Source organism: Rhipicephalus microplus, chromosome 6 (genome assembly GCF_043290135.1).
Source record: "Rhipicephalus microplus isolate Deutch F79 chromosome 6, USDA_Rmic, whole genome shotgun sequence".
Lineage (NCBI taxonomy): Eukaryota > Metazoa > Arthropoda > Arachnida > Ixodida > Ixodidae > Rhipicephalus > Rhipicephalus microplus.
This window is the reverse complement of record NC_134705.1, coordinates 68,252,019-68,265,150: the sequence shown is the minus strand read 5'-3', so window position 1 is coordinate 68,265,150 and position 13,132 is coordinate 68,252,019. Positions and strand designations below refer to the sequence as shown.

General features: G+C 45.9%; 1 protein-coding gene across 1 annotated transcript; it reads right to left on the bottom strand.

The window, feature by feature from the left end:
• Window positions 1-5,406: 5,406 nt before the first annotated feature.
• LOC119168105 (uncharacterized) lies at window positions 5,407-11,634 on the bottom strand. The gene is made up of 3 exons (XM_075865324.1): window positions 11,328-11,634; window positions 6,937-7,011; window positions 5,407-5,552 (listed from the first exon to the last, which is right to left on the bottom strand). The coding sequence occupies exons 1-3, from the start codon at window positions 11,466-11,468 to the stop codon at window positions 5,529-5,531; spliced, it is 240 nt and encodes a 79-aa protein (XP_075721439.1). The 5' UTR covers window positions 11,469-11,634; the 3' UTR covers window positions 5,407-5,528.
• Window positions 11,635-13,132: the final 1,498 nt, after the last annotated feature.

Here is a 13,132-nt window from a genome sequence, read left to right as displayed (position 1 = left end):
ATATTGATCAGCCGTCGTTGCCAACGTGTCCATGTTATGACATCCTCGCTCCTTCAGGAAGACAGCCAACTTCTCGTCGCACCGCCTGAGGAATTGCTCGGACAACATCTTGTCTCGCAGTGCATCATAAGTTTTGGGAGTCTTCGCCAGCTCCTGCCAATGGTCGAAGTATCCACAGAAACGTCCCGCGAACTGTCGACCTGTCTCAGTATTCTCGGGCCGGGCATCCCTAAACTTCGTGCGGTATCCCTCCTCTGTATAACGGAACCGCTGGAGGAGCGTCTGCTTGAGCTTTGCGTAGTCCGTAGAGTCTTCTGCAGACATCCGTCCTACCACGGTCAAGGCTTCTCCCGTTAGACACAAGCTCAGTGACAGGGCCCACTTGTCGGTTGGCCAGCCTTGGCTCATGGCAACCCTCTCAAATCTCTTGATGTACGCATCCAGTTCGTCCCTACTCTCATTGTAGGGCGCAATCATTTTGTGTGGGCTGCGAAAACTCTGACCACCACCCATACTATCGTCCGCAGAACTCGTGCTCGGCCGCTGCGCTTCTGCGACACGACGTCGCTCCTCGAGCAGGAGCCTTTCAGCCTCCATGCGAGCTATTTCACGCTCATGCTCCACCTGTGCTGCTAGCCGTGCCTCCTCTCGATCTTTCGCTCTCTGGTCCCTCAATTCTTTTTCCTCCGTGCTCACCCCTGCCAGCAAAGCCTCACCACTCAGCCCCATCTCCTTCCCTAGCTCAACTAGCTTTCTCTTGTCGTCCATCCTCGTCCGCCACACACAAACAACGTGAGGCTCTCAGATGTACGGCGAGAGCTTAGTCCTGTCTCGCGGACGCGAGAAATTGTGATGGTTAAGGACGTTCGTCACTGTGTTTGTTGATAGCGGACGAAAAAGGATTAACATCAACAATGGATGCGAACAAAAGAAGCGTTATATTTTACACTAGAGAACGAAGTGGCAGGTGAAAATAAAACTATATGTCCAACCCTACACGCCAAGCGTCACGCAACATGTACGAGAGTCAGACCTCTAGCATGCGGAGAGCTCGCGGCTACGCTTACTCCGAGTCCAGCGCGTAGAGTTCTCAGTTCGCAAGAGGAAAACGCTGCCTCACAGTTAGGGTCCTCGTCGTCCCGACATGATGCGATCGTCGACGTGCGCGAGGGCAAAGGTGGCACGGCTGGAGCGGCTGGAACGGCTGACGGCACACGGATGCGCTACCGTGTGCAGCGCCGTTTAGTCAGACGTCGCGGCCAGCAGTCAGGGTCGCAACTCCTGAGGTTCAGGGTCAGGCCCCGGCTCACGAGGACCACGCCCGGTAGGCCTCGCCCACGAACCTGCTCCCGGCCACTGCACCCAGGCAGGAGCCGTTCAGCAGGCCCCGTCCTTGCACCTTGTACCGGCCGGCGGACTCGACCCCGAGCGAACACGCCGGAGCTCGACCTGGCCGACACGTACGGGTCCCACGTCCGGCTCAGGAACGCTCCCAGGAACTCGTCCTCTCGAGCGGCGCACTGCTTCGTCTGCCTTCGTGGCCTCCACGCTCGAGCTCGCTTTCGCACGTTCCTTCTTCTTCTCGTCTTCTTTTTCCTTTCTTGTTATCGCCTTCGTGCCACCTGCCCTCCGCTCGTCTTCTTCAGTTTTGGTTTGGCGTCCCTCGGCGCTTTTAAGTCCTTTTAGCCACAAATCGTACCTAAGCACAGCACTTTTGTGTCCTTTCCTTACAACCGGCTTTTTCCTGTTCTTTCTGTTGTACGGCAAACCTTTCCGCCCAATCGACACCATACTATCGTATCGCACTGGTGCGTCTGAGTGCTCTCTCTTTCTGAAGTCGCCATATACACTGAAGACAGTCATCAGTTGGCTCGTTCTTTGACAAGTGAGGCTCGAGGTCGACAAAGGATTTGACATGGCGACGTGCTTTGCCCAGCTCCTACGTTTCGTATTGGCTCTCATGTGTAATATTGGATGCCCCCGAACGTAACTGGCCTTTCTCTAAACTTTTTGCGCGTTACCATGGTGCGTAATGAGTCATTGATGCAACCTCGCCAGTGTATTACATCGTCGAACCTCTCACACAATCACCACATTTGCGCCGTCGAGGACGCGATACTGTACACGTCAACCATACCACGCCCTACTACGACCCCCTCATTGTGCCTACTCCCTGACTCACCAGGATGGCTATGCTTCAGCACGGGGGTATTGTAGTGGAGCATATGCACCAACGCCTATGTGCTTTTGGAAGTGGACAAAAAGCCCCACACTCTGATTTCGCGAGTACCTGTGCCGCCTTTGCCAGCCTTGCCATACGGCCTTTTTTCGTTGCGACCCAGTTGCACTTCTCTGGTTAAATAAACCACACCACAATAACACTTTCAAAACAGGCTGAAGCATCACTTACGCACATTCTACAGGGCGACTACATATATAGCTATTGCCATACCAGGCTTATTGTAGTGCTTCATAATTTGAAAAGAACATTGCAGCTGCGCTGTGAAGCCGTGATCCGCTGCAATATTTCTGGCGCTCTAGTATTTGGTCTACCCAAAAGCTCCCCTAAAGGTGGCTCCGTGGCGGCCACCCTGAGCACTAGGCGCGTCATGCAGTACCAGCTCGACACGGCTGGCAGCACCATGTGTTAGAGGCGAAATAGCTTTTTGACTAGCCTGTGTATCATTGTGCCTTCACCCGCAATACGCTCCTCTGCCCGCAGTTGTTGGAGCGGTGCCAAGCAAACCACGCTCTTCCTCGCAGTGCGTGCGCGTCGACGTCACTCTCTCCCTAGTCTGTCGTCACTCGCCACGTGTCATCTGTTTCGCTGCATCCTCTGAACCGCTCGCAACGTTGAGGAGTCGCTGTTTACGCTTCGAGTCGGCGTGCGCTACTCGCATTTAACATCGATCCGGAAGAACGATTCAGAACCTCACCAAGAGGCTCCTACACTGAGGGCGTTGCCATGCACGTCGGCGACCTCGTGATCCTCGCGCTTTACCTCGCTCCCAATATGTAGAAGGAACAGGTTCAGCGCTGTCTCTAGGAGACGCAAGTGATCGCAGTGAGGCGTGCCGGCGCCCGCCTCTCAAGGGTGCGTTTACACTAGAAACACACGACAACCATTTTGGTCTGCGGGCTGTCTTTGAGAGTGTAGTCTTTTTTGTCGTCGGCTTATGTATACCGAAAAGACACAGACAGTCCGCTGGTGGTCTCTCGAGGATCCCGCCCGCTCCTTGTCGGGGTCACAGTCTTTCGTTGGCCAACTCTGTAGTCACGTTGGAGGCACACGCCTGGACACCGACTAAATCAGCACACCTTCATTTCTATTTCATACCATGCTCCCCGCTCTACCATTGTCCTTCTCCGGTTACACGGCTCAGCCCAATAATCCACGGTGATGAGAAACGGGGGTGGTTGACTCGAAAGGGAAGCGAAGGAAAGACTTCCGTTGGGTGCTTGAAATGCCTATTAAGACGTCACGGAAACCTCAGAAAGGGCAATGCTGACCTTCCCAAAATTACCCCTTTCGTGTTCATTTGAAGTGAAAACGTGGGGCAAACTTTCGCTCAGCCGCCGATGTCTTGAAGACACGCAGACGACAAGTCTGCGAAAGAATTTTACTGGTGTCTTCGGTCTCTCATTATGTTACACTACACTTACATGCTGTCTTTCAGACGCCGTCGTCGTCATTGATTTATTGTGACCAAGGGGTCTGGTGACTTCAACTGGGACTCTCCGGCCGGTGGTTTCGTCTGCTTCGTGTTTTCGAAGGGCTCGTGTAAGTGTCGTGTCGCTCTAGTGCAAGCGCGCCCTTAGAGTGTGGGAGACTTCGAGGTTGACATCAGTGGAGGAGGAAGGGAATAGCTCGTCGATTACATGCGTGACATGCACTCGCTGAAGTGCGTGTTGGTGTAACGGAAGCTACGCATAACAAAAAGGCAACGAGCATCGATCTGTCGACGTCGAGTGTCTGCAGCGTGCACTTTACCGATCACAAAGCCGTGGTTGGTACTCAAGGCAAAACGCACACCAGCTCCAGTCCAGCGCCCTTTATACTCTGAAGAAACGAGAAGACCTACGACAGTCATCGATTCAAAGAAATCTTCCAGTGCTTACCCCAGCACCCGCGTTTGCGCCGTTCAACGCGTCATACCACCCGTCATGTACACAACGCTGCTGCTTCGCCTGCTTCACATCCCATCGGGGTTCTTTATGGGAAGATTTCGTTAATTCTGTGACAGCACAATGCCGTACTTCAACGGAGGTTATACGTGTGGTTATTATTTATTTATATCATTTTGTTAATATCCTCTAAAATACACACTTGCCTCATTTCGCTTGCATAATAGCGTCTTGTTGCCCTGGTGTTTCAAAGTATTTCCCCTGACTTGCTCGTAATTCATTTATTCTAGCTTTTGTTGGTTTTCATAATATGGGGGCCTCTGCCACTTCGTTTCTTTTTTCCTGAATGCTCTGGAGCGAGAAGCTCGGTAAAATTGTTCTCGTTATTTGGCCGCAGTGGCGTAAAAAAGTTTGTTTCACTACAATTCCAGCGTTGGTGGCGGTGTCGTTTGTTGTGAGCGAAAATATATAACGTTGTGCATGACCGAAAATGAGAAAAGTGTCAATGAAGTAAATACTGAAAAGTTCTAATTTTGGCTGAAGTCTAGACTCACCTGCTTGCCATTTCCGTGGCAAGCTGGCATTCTTCCACGAATCTACGCACCTGCGCTCGAAATACAGTTAATATACCTTGCTACCCTTGGTAATGCAGTAAATAGCGTTCGTAATTTACAAACACACGTGCTTCACAACACGTAATGAAACATGTAATATAACACTAATATTGCGTGGTACAAGCCTACATTGCCATCGGATGGCGTCTCAACAGCGGCTATCATAACTAACTCATGGTTTCAAGACAGCCATCTGTTATAAAAGGCACGCACGCTGCTGCGTGTATTCCCTCAAGACCACTTAGTGGGTGTACATCAAGTTAGCAAATAATTCTCGCGTGTAATTGCCCGTGATTCAAAGCACGCTACTCATTGCAAAGAATGCAGTCATATGCGGGAGCTTCACTCACATAGCCAGATTTCACTTTATCATTCGCATAGTAGTAATCAATTTAAACTTCTCAGGTAACAACTTACAAAGCAAAGTATGAACTAAGTGGTTGGAGTACGTACTAAGTATATCATATCACTACCGCATTCGACACCAAAAGGTGAACCTTGAGAATCCCTAATTTGTTTTTTTTCGAGGCACTATTATGAATGGTACTATTATTTGTTTCAGCCGTGACCTCCTTCATTTTTTAAACAACAAAAAATAGGTGCAAACTGATGTATGAGCTCTGGGCAACACAATTTCATGTGAGCGTGAAAAAAAATAGGACCACAATTATTTATTTCATTTTTATTGTGTGTTGATATTCACCTTCCACTGAGACACATCGCTGTGTACAGGCGTTCACAAACATCTTGGTAAAAACAACGCTTCTGTGACATTCATAACTTTTTCTCTCAGGTCTGTCTGGTTTTGAAGCTCTGTAACATTGGAATTTTGCTTTAGCAATATATCCATCCTAAGAAACAAGGACGTGCAACATTCAAGTATATAAGCATACCGCTAACTTATCACGTTGCCTATGTATTTGTTTGGTTTTGCGGCTGATAAGGTTCTGCCAGTGTGTTAGAAATTACCTAAATTATAAGAAATTGAAGAAAACTTGGCTGGTCTCTGCGTCCTAATAATTGGTATAACACAAAAGTGAAACGAGTCCTTACAGAAGTAGTAGTTTTAAGAAAGCTTGCGCAATGTCTGTCGGTGTTCAATAGCTATGCTCCCGTCGACGCCGAGTGAAAGATCTCCATTCGAACGACCAGTGTCCACCAGCAATGAATAAGCAAAATTTTGGTCATAGATGCTTTCGGTGTCTGTGCTTCTGGTGTCTTGTGTCAGAGGGCCCCTCACCATGTTTGACAGTTTTCAGCTGAAAAGTGCGATGCGTGAATTTGTGGTTCACGATCCCATCTGCCAAATTATGCAACGCTACGTACCGCAGAATTGAGACAATTCTGTAGTTGAACGCTGCTGGTCTTTCTGAAGGGCGCACGACCATACAATGAGGGCACGGCGTAAATTAGGCGATGGCTTTTTATAGGTGCTAGCACAGTGATACCGCTGCTTCGTGTACACAACTTTGCTAACGGAAATATTTACCAGACATGATTTGTTTGGATCATTGCACAGGACAATGTTTGTTTCTTATCAGCACAAAAATAGAACCTATATAATTAGTAGAACTCGAGTTTGGCGTGCTCGTCTGGAGCCCATTGTCAATTACACTTCAATTACAATAAAGAAAAAATAGGACTTGCTTTGAAATATATATATATATATATATATATATATATATATATATATATTTATATGTGTGTGTGCCTGAGAGTCTCTTTTACTATGTACGCTGCAATGTTTAGTGAGTATGGTTTCTGAAATTTTTCTCCCATCACTTCGGCTTTTCCCTTAACCGTCAAGGCCCACTTTTGAAAATCATATCCATCGCACTTGAGTTAGCGCTGCCTACAGGATGGGAAAAATTGGAAACTTTCTGCTCTTCCGTGACGGGCGCACCTTCGACCAAGCGACAATACGATGTGATGGCATGATCACCCGATGCCACATTATAATGCGTCATAGTGCCGTCATGGTGACGTCAACGGGTGGTCAATATTTTTTTTACTGTTGAGGCTGCTGAGGCCATTCATGAAGTTTTGTGTTGAAGGAGGCATTAGGGTATTCGCTTTAGAATGCAAGAAGCGCTTCAAACTCGGCTCGCTCCACAAAACTGGACGTCCGAGAAAACGCAGTACAGACTGAGTATTCAATAAGCAAAAGTGTTGAAAATGTACTACGTATTTGACTTACGTCTTCGGTGACGAATCGGTGACATTTTACGTCCATTCGCTTCTTTGCTCTTAGTGGTTGGTGCACGAGGATAACCTGTAATTACGTTATCCCTTGAATTACACAAATATAAACCAATGCAGTTGAGATAGCAAAGCAAAAGGAACTAAATAATGTACTGTGAATACCATCATCTTGCATATTGATGAAGTATCTCTACCTTTGTGGCTACAGTGGGGTGCTTCCTAAGCACCGCAACGCGAGTTTGATCACTGTCGACCAGACAGCCACACACAGATGGAGGGAGGCAGAAGCACCCAAGATGGATCTTAGAACAAATTTCATTGTGAAGTATAACATGTGGTAACAAATTATTGACTTCGATCTGAGGCATAGTCTTTATGTGCACTCTGGTTTGGGCACGTAAAGGCATGGTACTTGTCATTTCTGAATAAGTGCACTAATGCTTGTGTTGCTTAAGCGTGTACACAGTCGTTCTTTATGAAAGGGAACATGCGACCGGTGATCTGCTCTCTACAGCGGCTGCCTAGTGTATCTTGCAGTGCTTGTCCAGCGGCTATAACGCATTGTTGTGTTTGCGAATAGATGACGCTAAAAACCAACGTCTTTGCTTTTGTTGTCGGCTGATGATAGCCCTGTGGGCAGCCACCACAGGGCGCAGGCCACGCACTCACGGGTTCCCTTTCATAAAGAACTGCAGAGTACATTTTTGTTTACATAACGAAGTAAACAAACACACTGCTACTCTATGAACTAAGTTAAAATGAGTGTGCGACGCTTCGGTGTTACCGTAATTCATCCGTGGCATCGCCCACTCACGCAAGTATTGTGTGAAAAAGTGGTCTAGAGTTATATACAGTGTCTTAGGATAGACTAGTGTAAACAATAGAGTGACTACGAGTGGTAACCGGTGGCGTTGCCTGTGCCCTGGACGACCTCAACAGTTATAGACATAGTTCATTAGTCATAAATGATATGTCGTGTTGAGTTGCAAATTTCATTTTGCATGCAATAAAACAGTTTTGCGTTCTCAGAAATACAGAACCGAAGATTTTTCGGTCAAAAGTAGACTTGCCAGACGCATTGCTAAAGTTGCTTGAAACGACGTCCATGCACGCTTTTCTGGTGGTTGTTGGTTGTGTTCAGTCCGACGAAACACGTACTACAGCAGATCGAGCCATGCTATACTGCATAAGCCTAGTCGGCTTTGCCGTTGAGCACCATGTCCCACATTCTCATCTCTGAGTCTGTTTGGCATTATTAGTGTCTTTTTGTACCCGCCTCTCAACCTTCCGTGGCAGGGGTAGCAGTTGTTGCCTGCATATCTATTGAGCCACCGAATCCCGCACCTTACTTTCGTTTTCAACCGTGGTAGAATAAAAATGTGTCGTCGCCCATGACCTTCGTCGTCATCGAATATCTTGATTGTGTGAATGCGCTTATTCTTTCTCATGATCACCGTCATTATTTTCGTAATGAAGTATAGTGGGTACAACGGAGAAACCTAGACCTTAAAGTGCTTCGCCCATAAAAGTCACTTCTGTCTCAGCGGCTTACGTATCAATTTAGCGGCAGTCGCAGCGCACGTATCAATAAATTTGTCTATTTTTAAATACGCTCATGCATTGATGCTTTCGTGGCAACATGTTTAGCTCAATGAATACCATAACGTTCATGAAAAATTAAACAGTGTGACAAATGTGACTGTCTGGTCATGGCTTGAAAAGCTGCACTTTCACTTCAAGGTGCGAGTCAATGAAAGCGGAAGCCCCAAATTTGAAGATTGCATAAAGACAAGCAAGAAGCTTGAAACTGGCACCTAGCTTCCGGTGCACAACAAACTAAGCTCCAAAATAACGTACTTTTGTAAAGAGCACAAGCGAGAACCTACAGTTATCGCAGTTATGTGTTCGTGGGTGAGCAACGTGCTGCGATTTTTGACAATCGCAACGCTATCTATCTATCTATCTATCTATCTATCTATCTATCTATCTATCTATCTATCTATCTATCTATCTATCTATCTATCTATCTATCTATCTATCTATCTATCTATCTATCTATCTATCTATCTATCTATCTATCTATCTATCTATCTATCTATCTGTCTATCTATCTATCTATCTATCTATCTATCTATCTACCTATCTATCTATCTATCTATCTATCTATCTATCTATCTGTCTATCTATCTATCTATCTATCTATCTATCTATCTATCTATCTATCTATCTATCTATCTATCTATCCATTCATCCATCAACCTATCTATCCATCCATCTATCTATCTAGCCACCTACGTTTGGGTGCTCTCGCGATCAACGTAACTTGAGGTAGACCCAAATTAGTATGGGAGGTGAAAAAGGTTTGACGAATATGTCTGGCTGGTCATGACCCTAATAACGTGCAAAGTTCCGAGCGCAATTTGTTACACCCTTTACACCAGAAACGTTTGACACAAACCCGTAAACATGGGCCATGGCTTTTTTCGGGTATGCGTCACAGGTGACTAACAGTTTGTATACGCAGTAATTGGGAGAACACACAGAAGTAAGTTAAATGCTAGAATTTCAGGAAAAACCTAGAACGCCAAATTTCACTAAACGAATGAAATGAATAAGTATCAGGACCTTAGAAGTAATTCGACCCAAGCATTCTGCGTGCCAATCATGTATTGTATCATAAAGCCCCCGCGCTACTTCTCACAACTGGTTTGAAAGAGACTCTATGCAATCGTAATGTGGAGAAGCATTAGTTTTACATGTAGTAGCCTAAACTTAACTTTATAAACTTTACCTATGCAGTCTAACGTATAAGGTTCATGTCAGTGAAATGCCACCCACTAAAGCAAGTCTATGTAGCTCTATTTAGGGCTATCATTGTCGCTAGCAAAATTGCCGCAAGCGCAAGGGTTTCAACATACCGCTTCTTGTGTGGCTAGCACGTACATTTCTCTTCACACCGTTACTCCACTGTTAACAATTCATTATACAGCACACATACGTCTCTAAACGTATATGTCGGTGCGCATAGGATTTGGACATATGTTTAGTGTTATTTTGTTACCATTTGCTCATCAGAATAATTACATCACTCACTCATGATGTAGGTACCTACATTCTCGTCGCGGCGAAATTGGGCATTTTCCACGTACCTGTGAATCGACGTTATGCGAAGCATGCGGGTTCTATTCCAGTTTGGACGCTGACATTGATTTTTGCACTCGTTGGGTCGACGCTACCGATGTCGGTTATTTCTTAATGCTTGCGCGTTAAAGTTGCCTATGTGTGTTCTCGTCGTTATTCGGTACACACTGTCAACCAGCTGTGGCACATACCCGCACACTAGCATCACCTACCCGCACGTGGGCATTGGCCACTGTCTGGTGGGAAGTGTTTGACGACGTACGTGACAGGATTCTGATATTGTTCATGTCTTGACCAGCGCATCATATTCGTCAAGTCACGTTAACCTTCCACGCTAATTTTGGTTCACGCCAAGTAATAAGGGTGACCACAAGAACACCCAAGCGTAAGCGGCTAGATTGAGATATACGCTCATATTCACCGAAGTTCACTGCGAAATGATACGCATTTAAAAGCGCTCGCAAATAAGCAGAAAGGAATGAAACGGTATAGGAAGAATCTCACGCACACGCCATCATCTTCAACGTCTCACACATTTTCTCTTCTACAAACGTGAGGCGTTTCGGTATGCTCGCGTGCTCACGCATGAAGACGTTGGCCTTCCGTGGCGGCCGCAGTAACTTCCGAGTGCACCATTTTTAATTAACTTTAGAGCGGTACTACTGCACCTGTGACACATTCATCTAAGAGGGAATAGCACCAGAAAGCACTTTTAATGTGATATTTATACCTATTGTATATTCCAGGCCAAGTGTTGCACTATGTTATTTACTCACTTGAACTCAGGAGCCTATACCATCAATCAGCAGTGTTTTCTGACCATGCTAAAAAGGGGAGCTTGTTGTAGCACTTAGGTTTAATTCAATCGCATTGATACATATCAAAAACAAAGATGACCCACGCCAAACTCTTATAAGGCAACACTGATAGAATGAGCCAATATAAGATAATAATAAGGTCAACACAATTGACAACCTCTAATAGGAATCAATTGGCCCAAAATATTTAGCGTTTTCAAGGGTTAATTCACTGAGCTGTAGCCATTGACATTGGCAGGGTGCATTTCTCAAGCCTTCAAAAAGTTCACAAAAGAAGCACAGTTTCAGTCAATAGACGATGGCGAACGAGAGCAAGGAAACAGTTCAATAAATTTTTCTTTGGCTTGTTTGAGTAACCACGGTTTGGAAACAGGGAGCATGCGCACCACATTGGTATGAAATAATATTACAAAAAACATTCACATACCTCTACCACGTGAGCCATCTGACCTACGCAAACGTGGTGAGCCGAGACTCCCGGTGCTACCGAATACGCTTTTCCTATTCGGTAAACCTGATTGACTTTGTCCGGGAATAGGGCCTGCGAGTGCAGATGAGGGGCCTTCATTTTTTATGGTGCAGAGAAGCACATAAGCTGTAAGAAATGCAAAAGCATGGGTTGCATAGGTGCACAGCATTGTTGCCGGATGAGCATGATTTGATATGCTGCTGTTTGGACCACAAGATTCTGTATTCGCATTGACACAATGCACAATGAAACGATTACCATATTGTGAAGTCAGCATAGGTAGAGTTTCTGGGTTCCGTTCTTCCGATGACTGCGCAACAGGTGTAAAATAGCACAAACGATTTCGAGCACAAGGAACAAACAATTTGGGTGCTCTTTTACTGTTTTTCTTGCGTTCTCCTATTATGTTCTGGTATTACTGTTTTTTCATTTGCCGATACTTCGATGGTGCATTTTCATATTATTGACACCGTGAGTGCTCCTGCAGCCGTTGCTTTCACTAGCGTACTATGCAGGATGACCCGAGAATCTGAGGCACTATCCTTGCGTGGTTCTCATGGTAGGTATGGTTGGGAACGTGAATGAATCCAACAAGCGGCAAGGCTTCCTACAAGTTGAAAACACTTCATGAACACAATAAACACACACATACACTAAAACAAGCTATACAAGCACAGAGAAAACACGCACTGGCCCGCTAGCGTTCCTCACTTCACACGAAATTCATGCGGTCAAGGCTGACGTGGGCTCACCCAATTAGTGCTCATCGCGTTGAGCGAGGCGTAGTGCTGAGGCATGGTGACGAGATGCGGTGCTGAGTGTTGAGAGAAGAGCTTCAGTGAGGTTGGCACATGTTTTTTTTTTTTTGGAATTTGCGAGAGAGCTTCATCGTTGCAGTGTCGAAGTGCAGGAGACGGAGGTAGTCTAGTTTCAGTTTGATTTCAGTTTAGTGAGCGTAATTGGGTGGGGTAGGTGGTGGTCCCGTGACTCTAGTAGCCTTAAATGATGCACCACAACGCTGAGGTTCGACACTCGGGTACGGCCACCTGACTGCATCCAACCACTCACACCGTCCGCCCCTTCCCTTTTTTCAACCGCACTCTACTCCTCGTGTTCGCATGTCTTTTGCGCGTGAATCAGCATCCTCATCTTCCTTTTGCACTAGGCACACTTGCTTCTTGGTGAGCACACAACAGGCACACAAGTTTTATCCGAGCTCACAGAACGATGGTAAGACAGCGGAAAGTGCATAATAATAGCGTTGTTAAAAAATTGGCAGATTACATGTACAGTGGGAATCGATGGTAAGCGAAGTAAGAAGGGGGGAGGTTGTATTGTTCCTTCATTATCAGCACAGCGTTAGCAGGGAGACGTAAATTATGCCGTACATCAATTCCATGTCAAGATTATCATGTTTACGCCTGAAATTCTTGTATGTGGTCCATTTACCTCACGTAATAAAAATGTGCTATATGTGAAGCTATTAAAACAGTCATGAGCGCGCTATGACTGTACCAAGTAGTCATGTTTTGCCTGACACGCATGTCATGATAATCATGTTTGAACGTGTCATTTACTTTTGTCGTCCATTCACGTCCCGTAATATCTAATTTGGTATATGTGAAGCTAGCGAAACGGCCGCGAGCGCATCATGAGCGTGGTATGTACTCATGTTCTTACATGAAATGCATGTCATGGTTATTATGTTTGCACCAAACAAAGGCATTTGTTATCCATTAACGTCACGTAACTCCAAATTTGGT

What these genes read in the sequence shown, in the direction of transcription:
- LOC119168105 (XM_075865324.1), bottom strand. Translation starts at nt 11,468, where the DNA reads ATGAAGGCCCCTCATCTGCACTCGCAGGCCCTATTCCCGGACAAAGTC. An exon ending in AGATGGCTCACGTGGTAGAG is followed by an intron (nt 7,012 to 11,327) that starts GTATGTGAATGT and finishes ACGTAATTACAG; the next exon opens with GTTATCCTCGTGCACCAACC. An exon ending in ACCGATTCGTCACCGAAGAC is followed by an intron (nt 5,553 to 6,936) that starts GTAAGTCAAATA and finishes CCAATGTTACAG; the next exon opens with AGCTTCAAAACCAGACAGAC.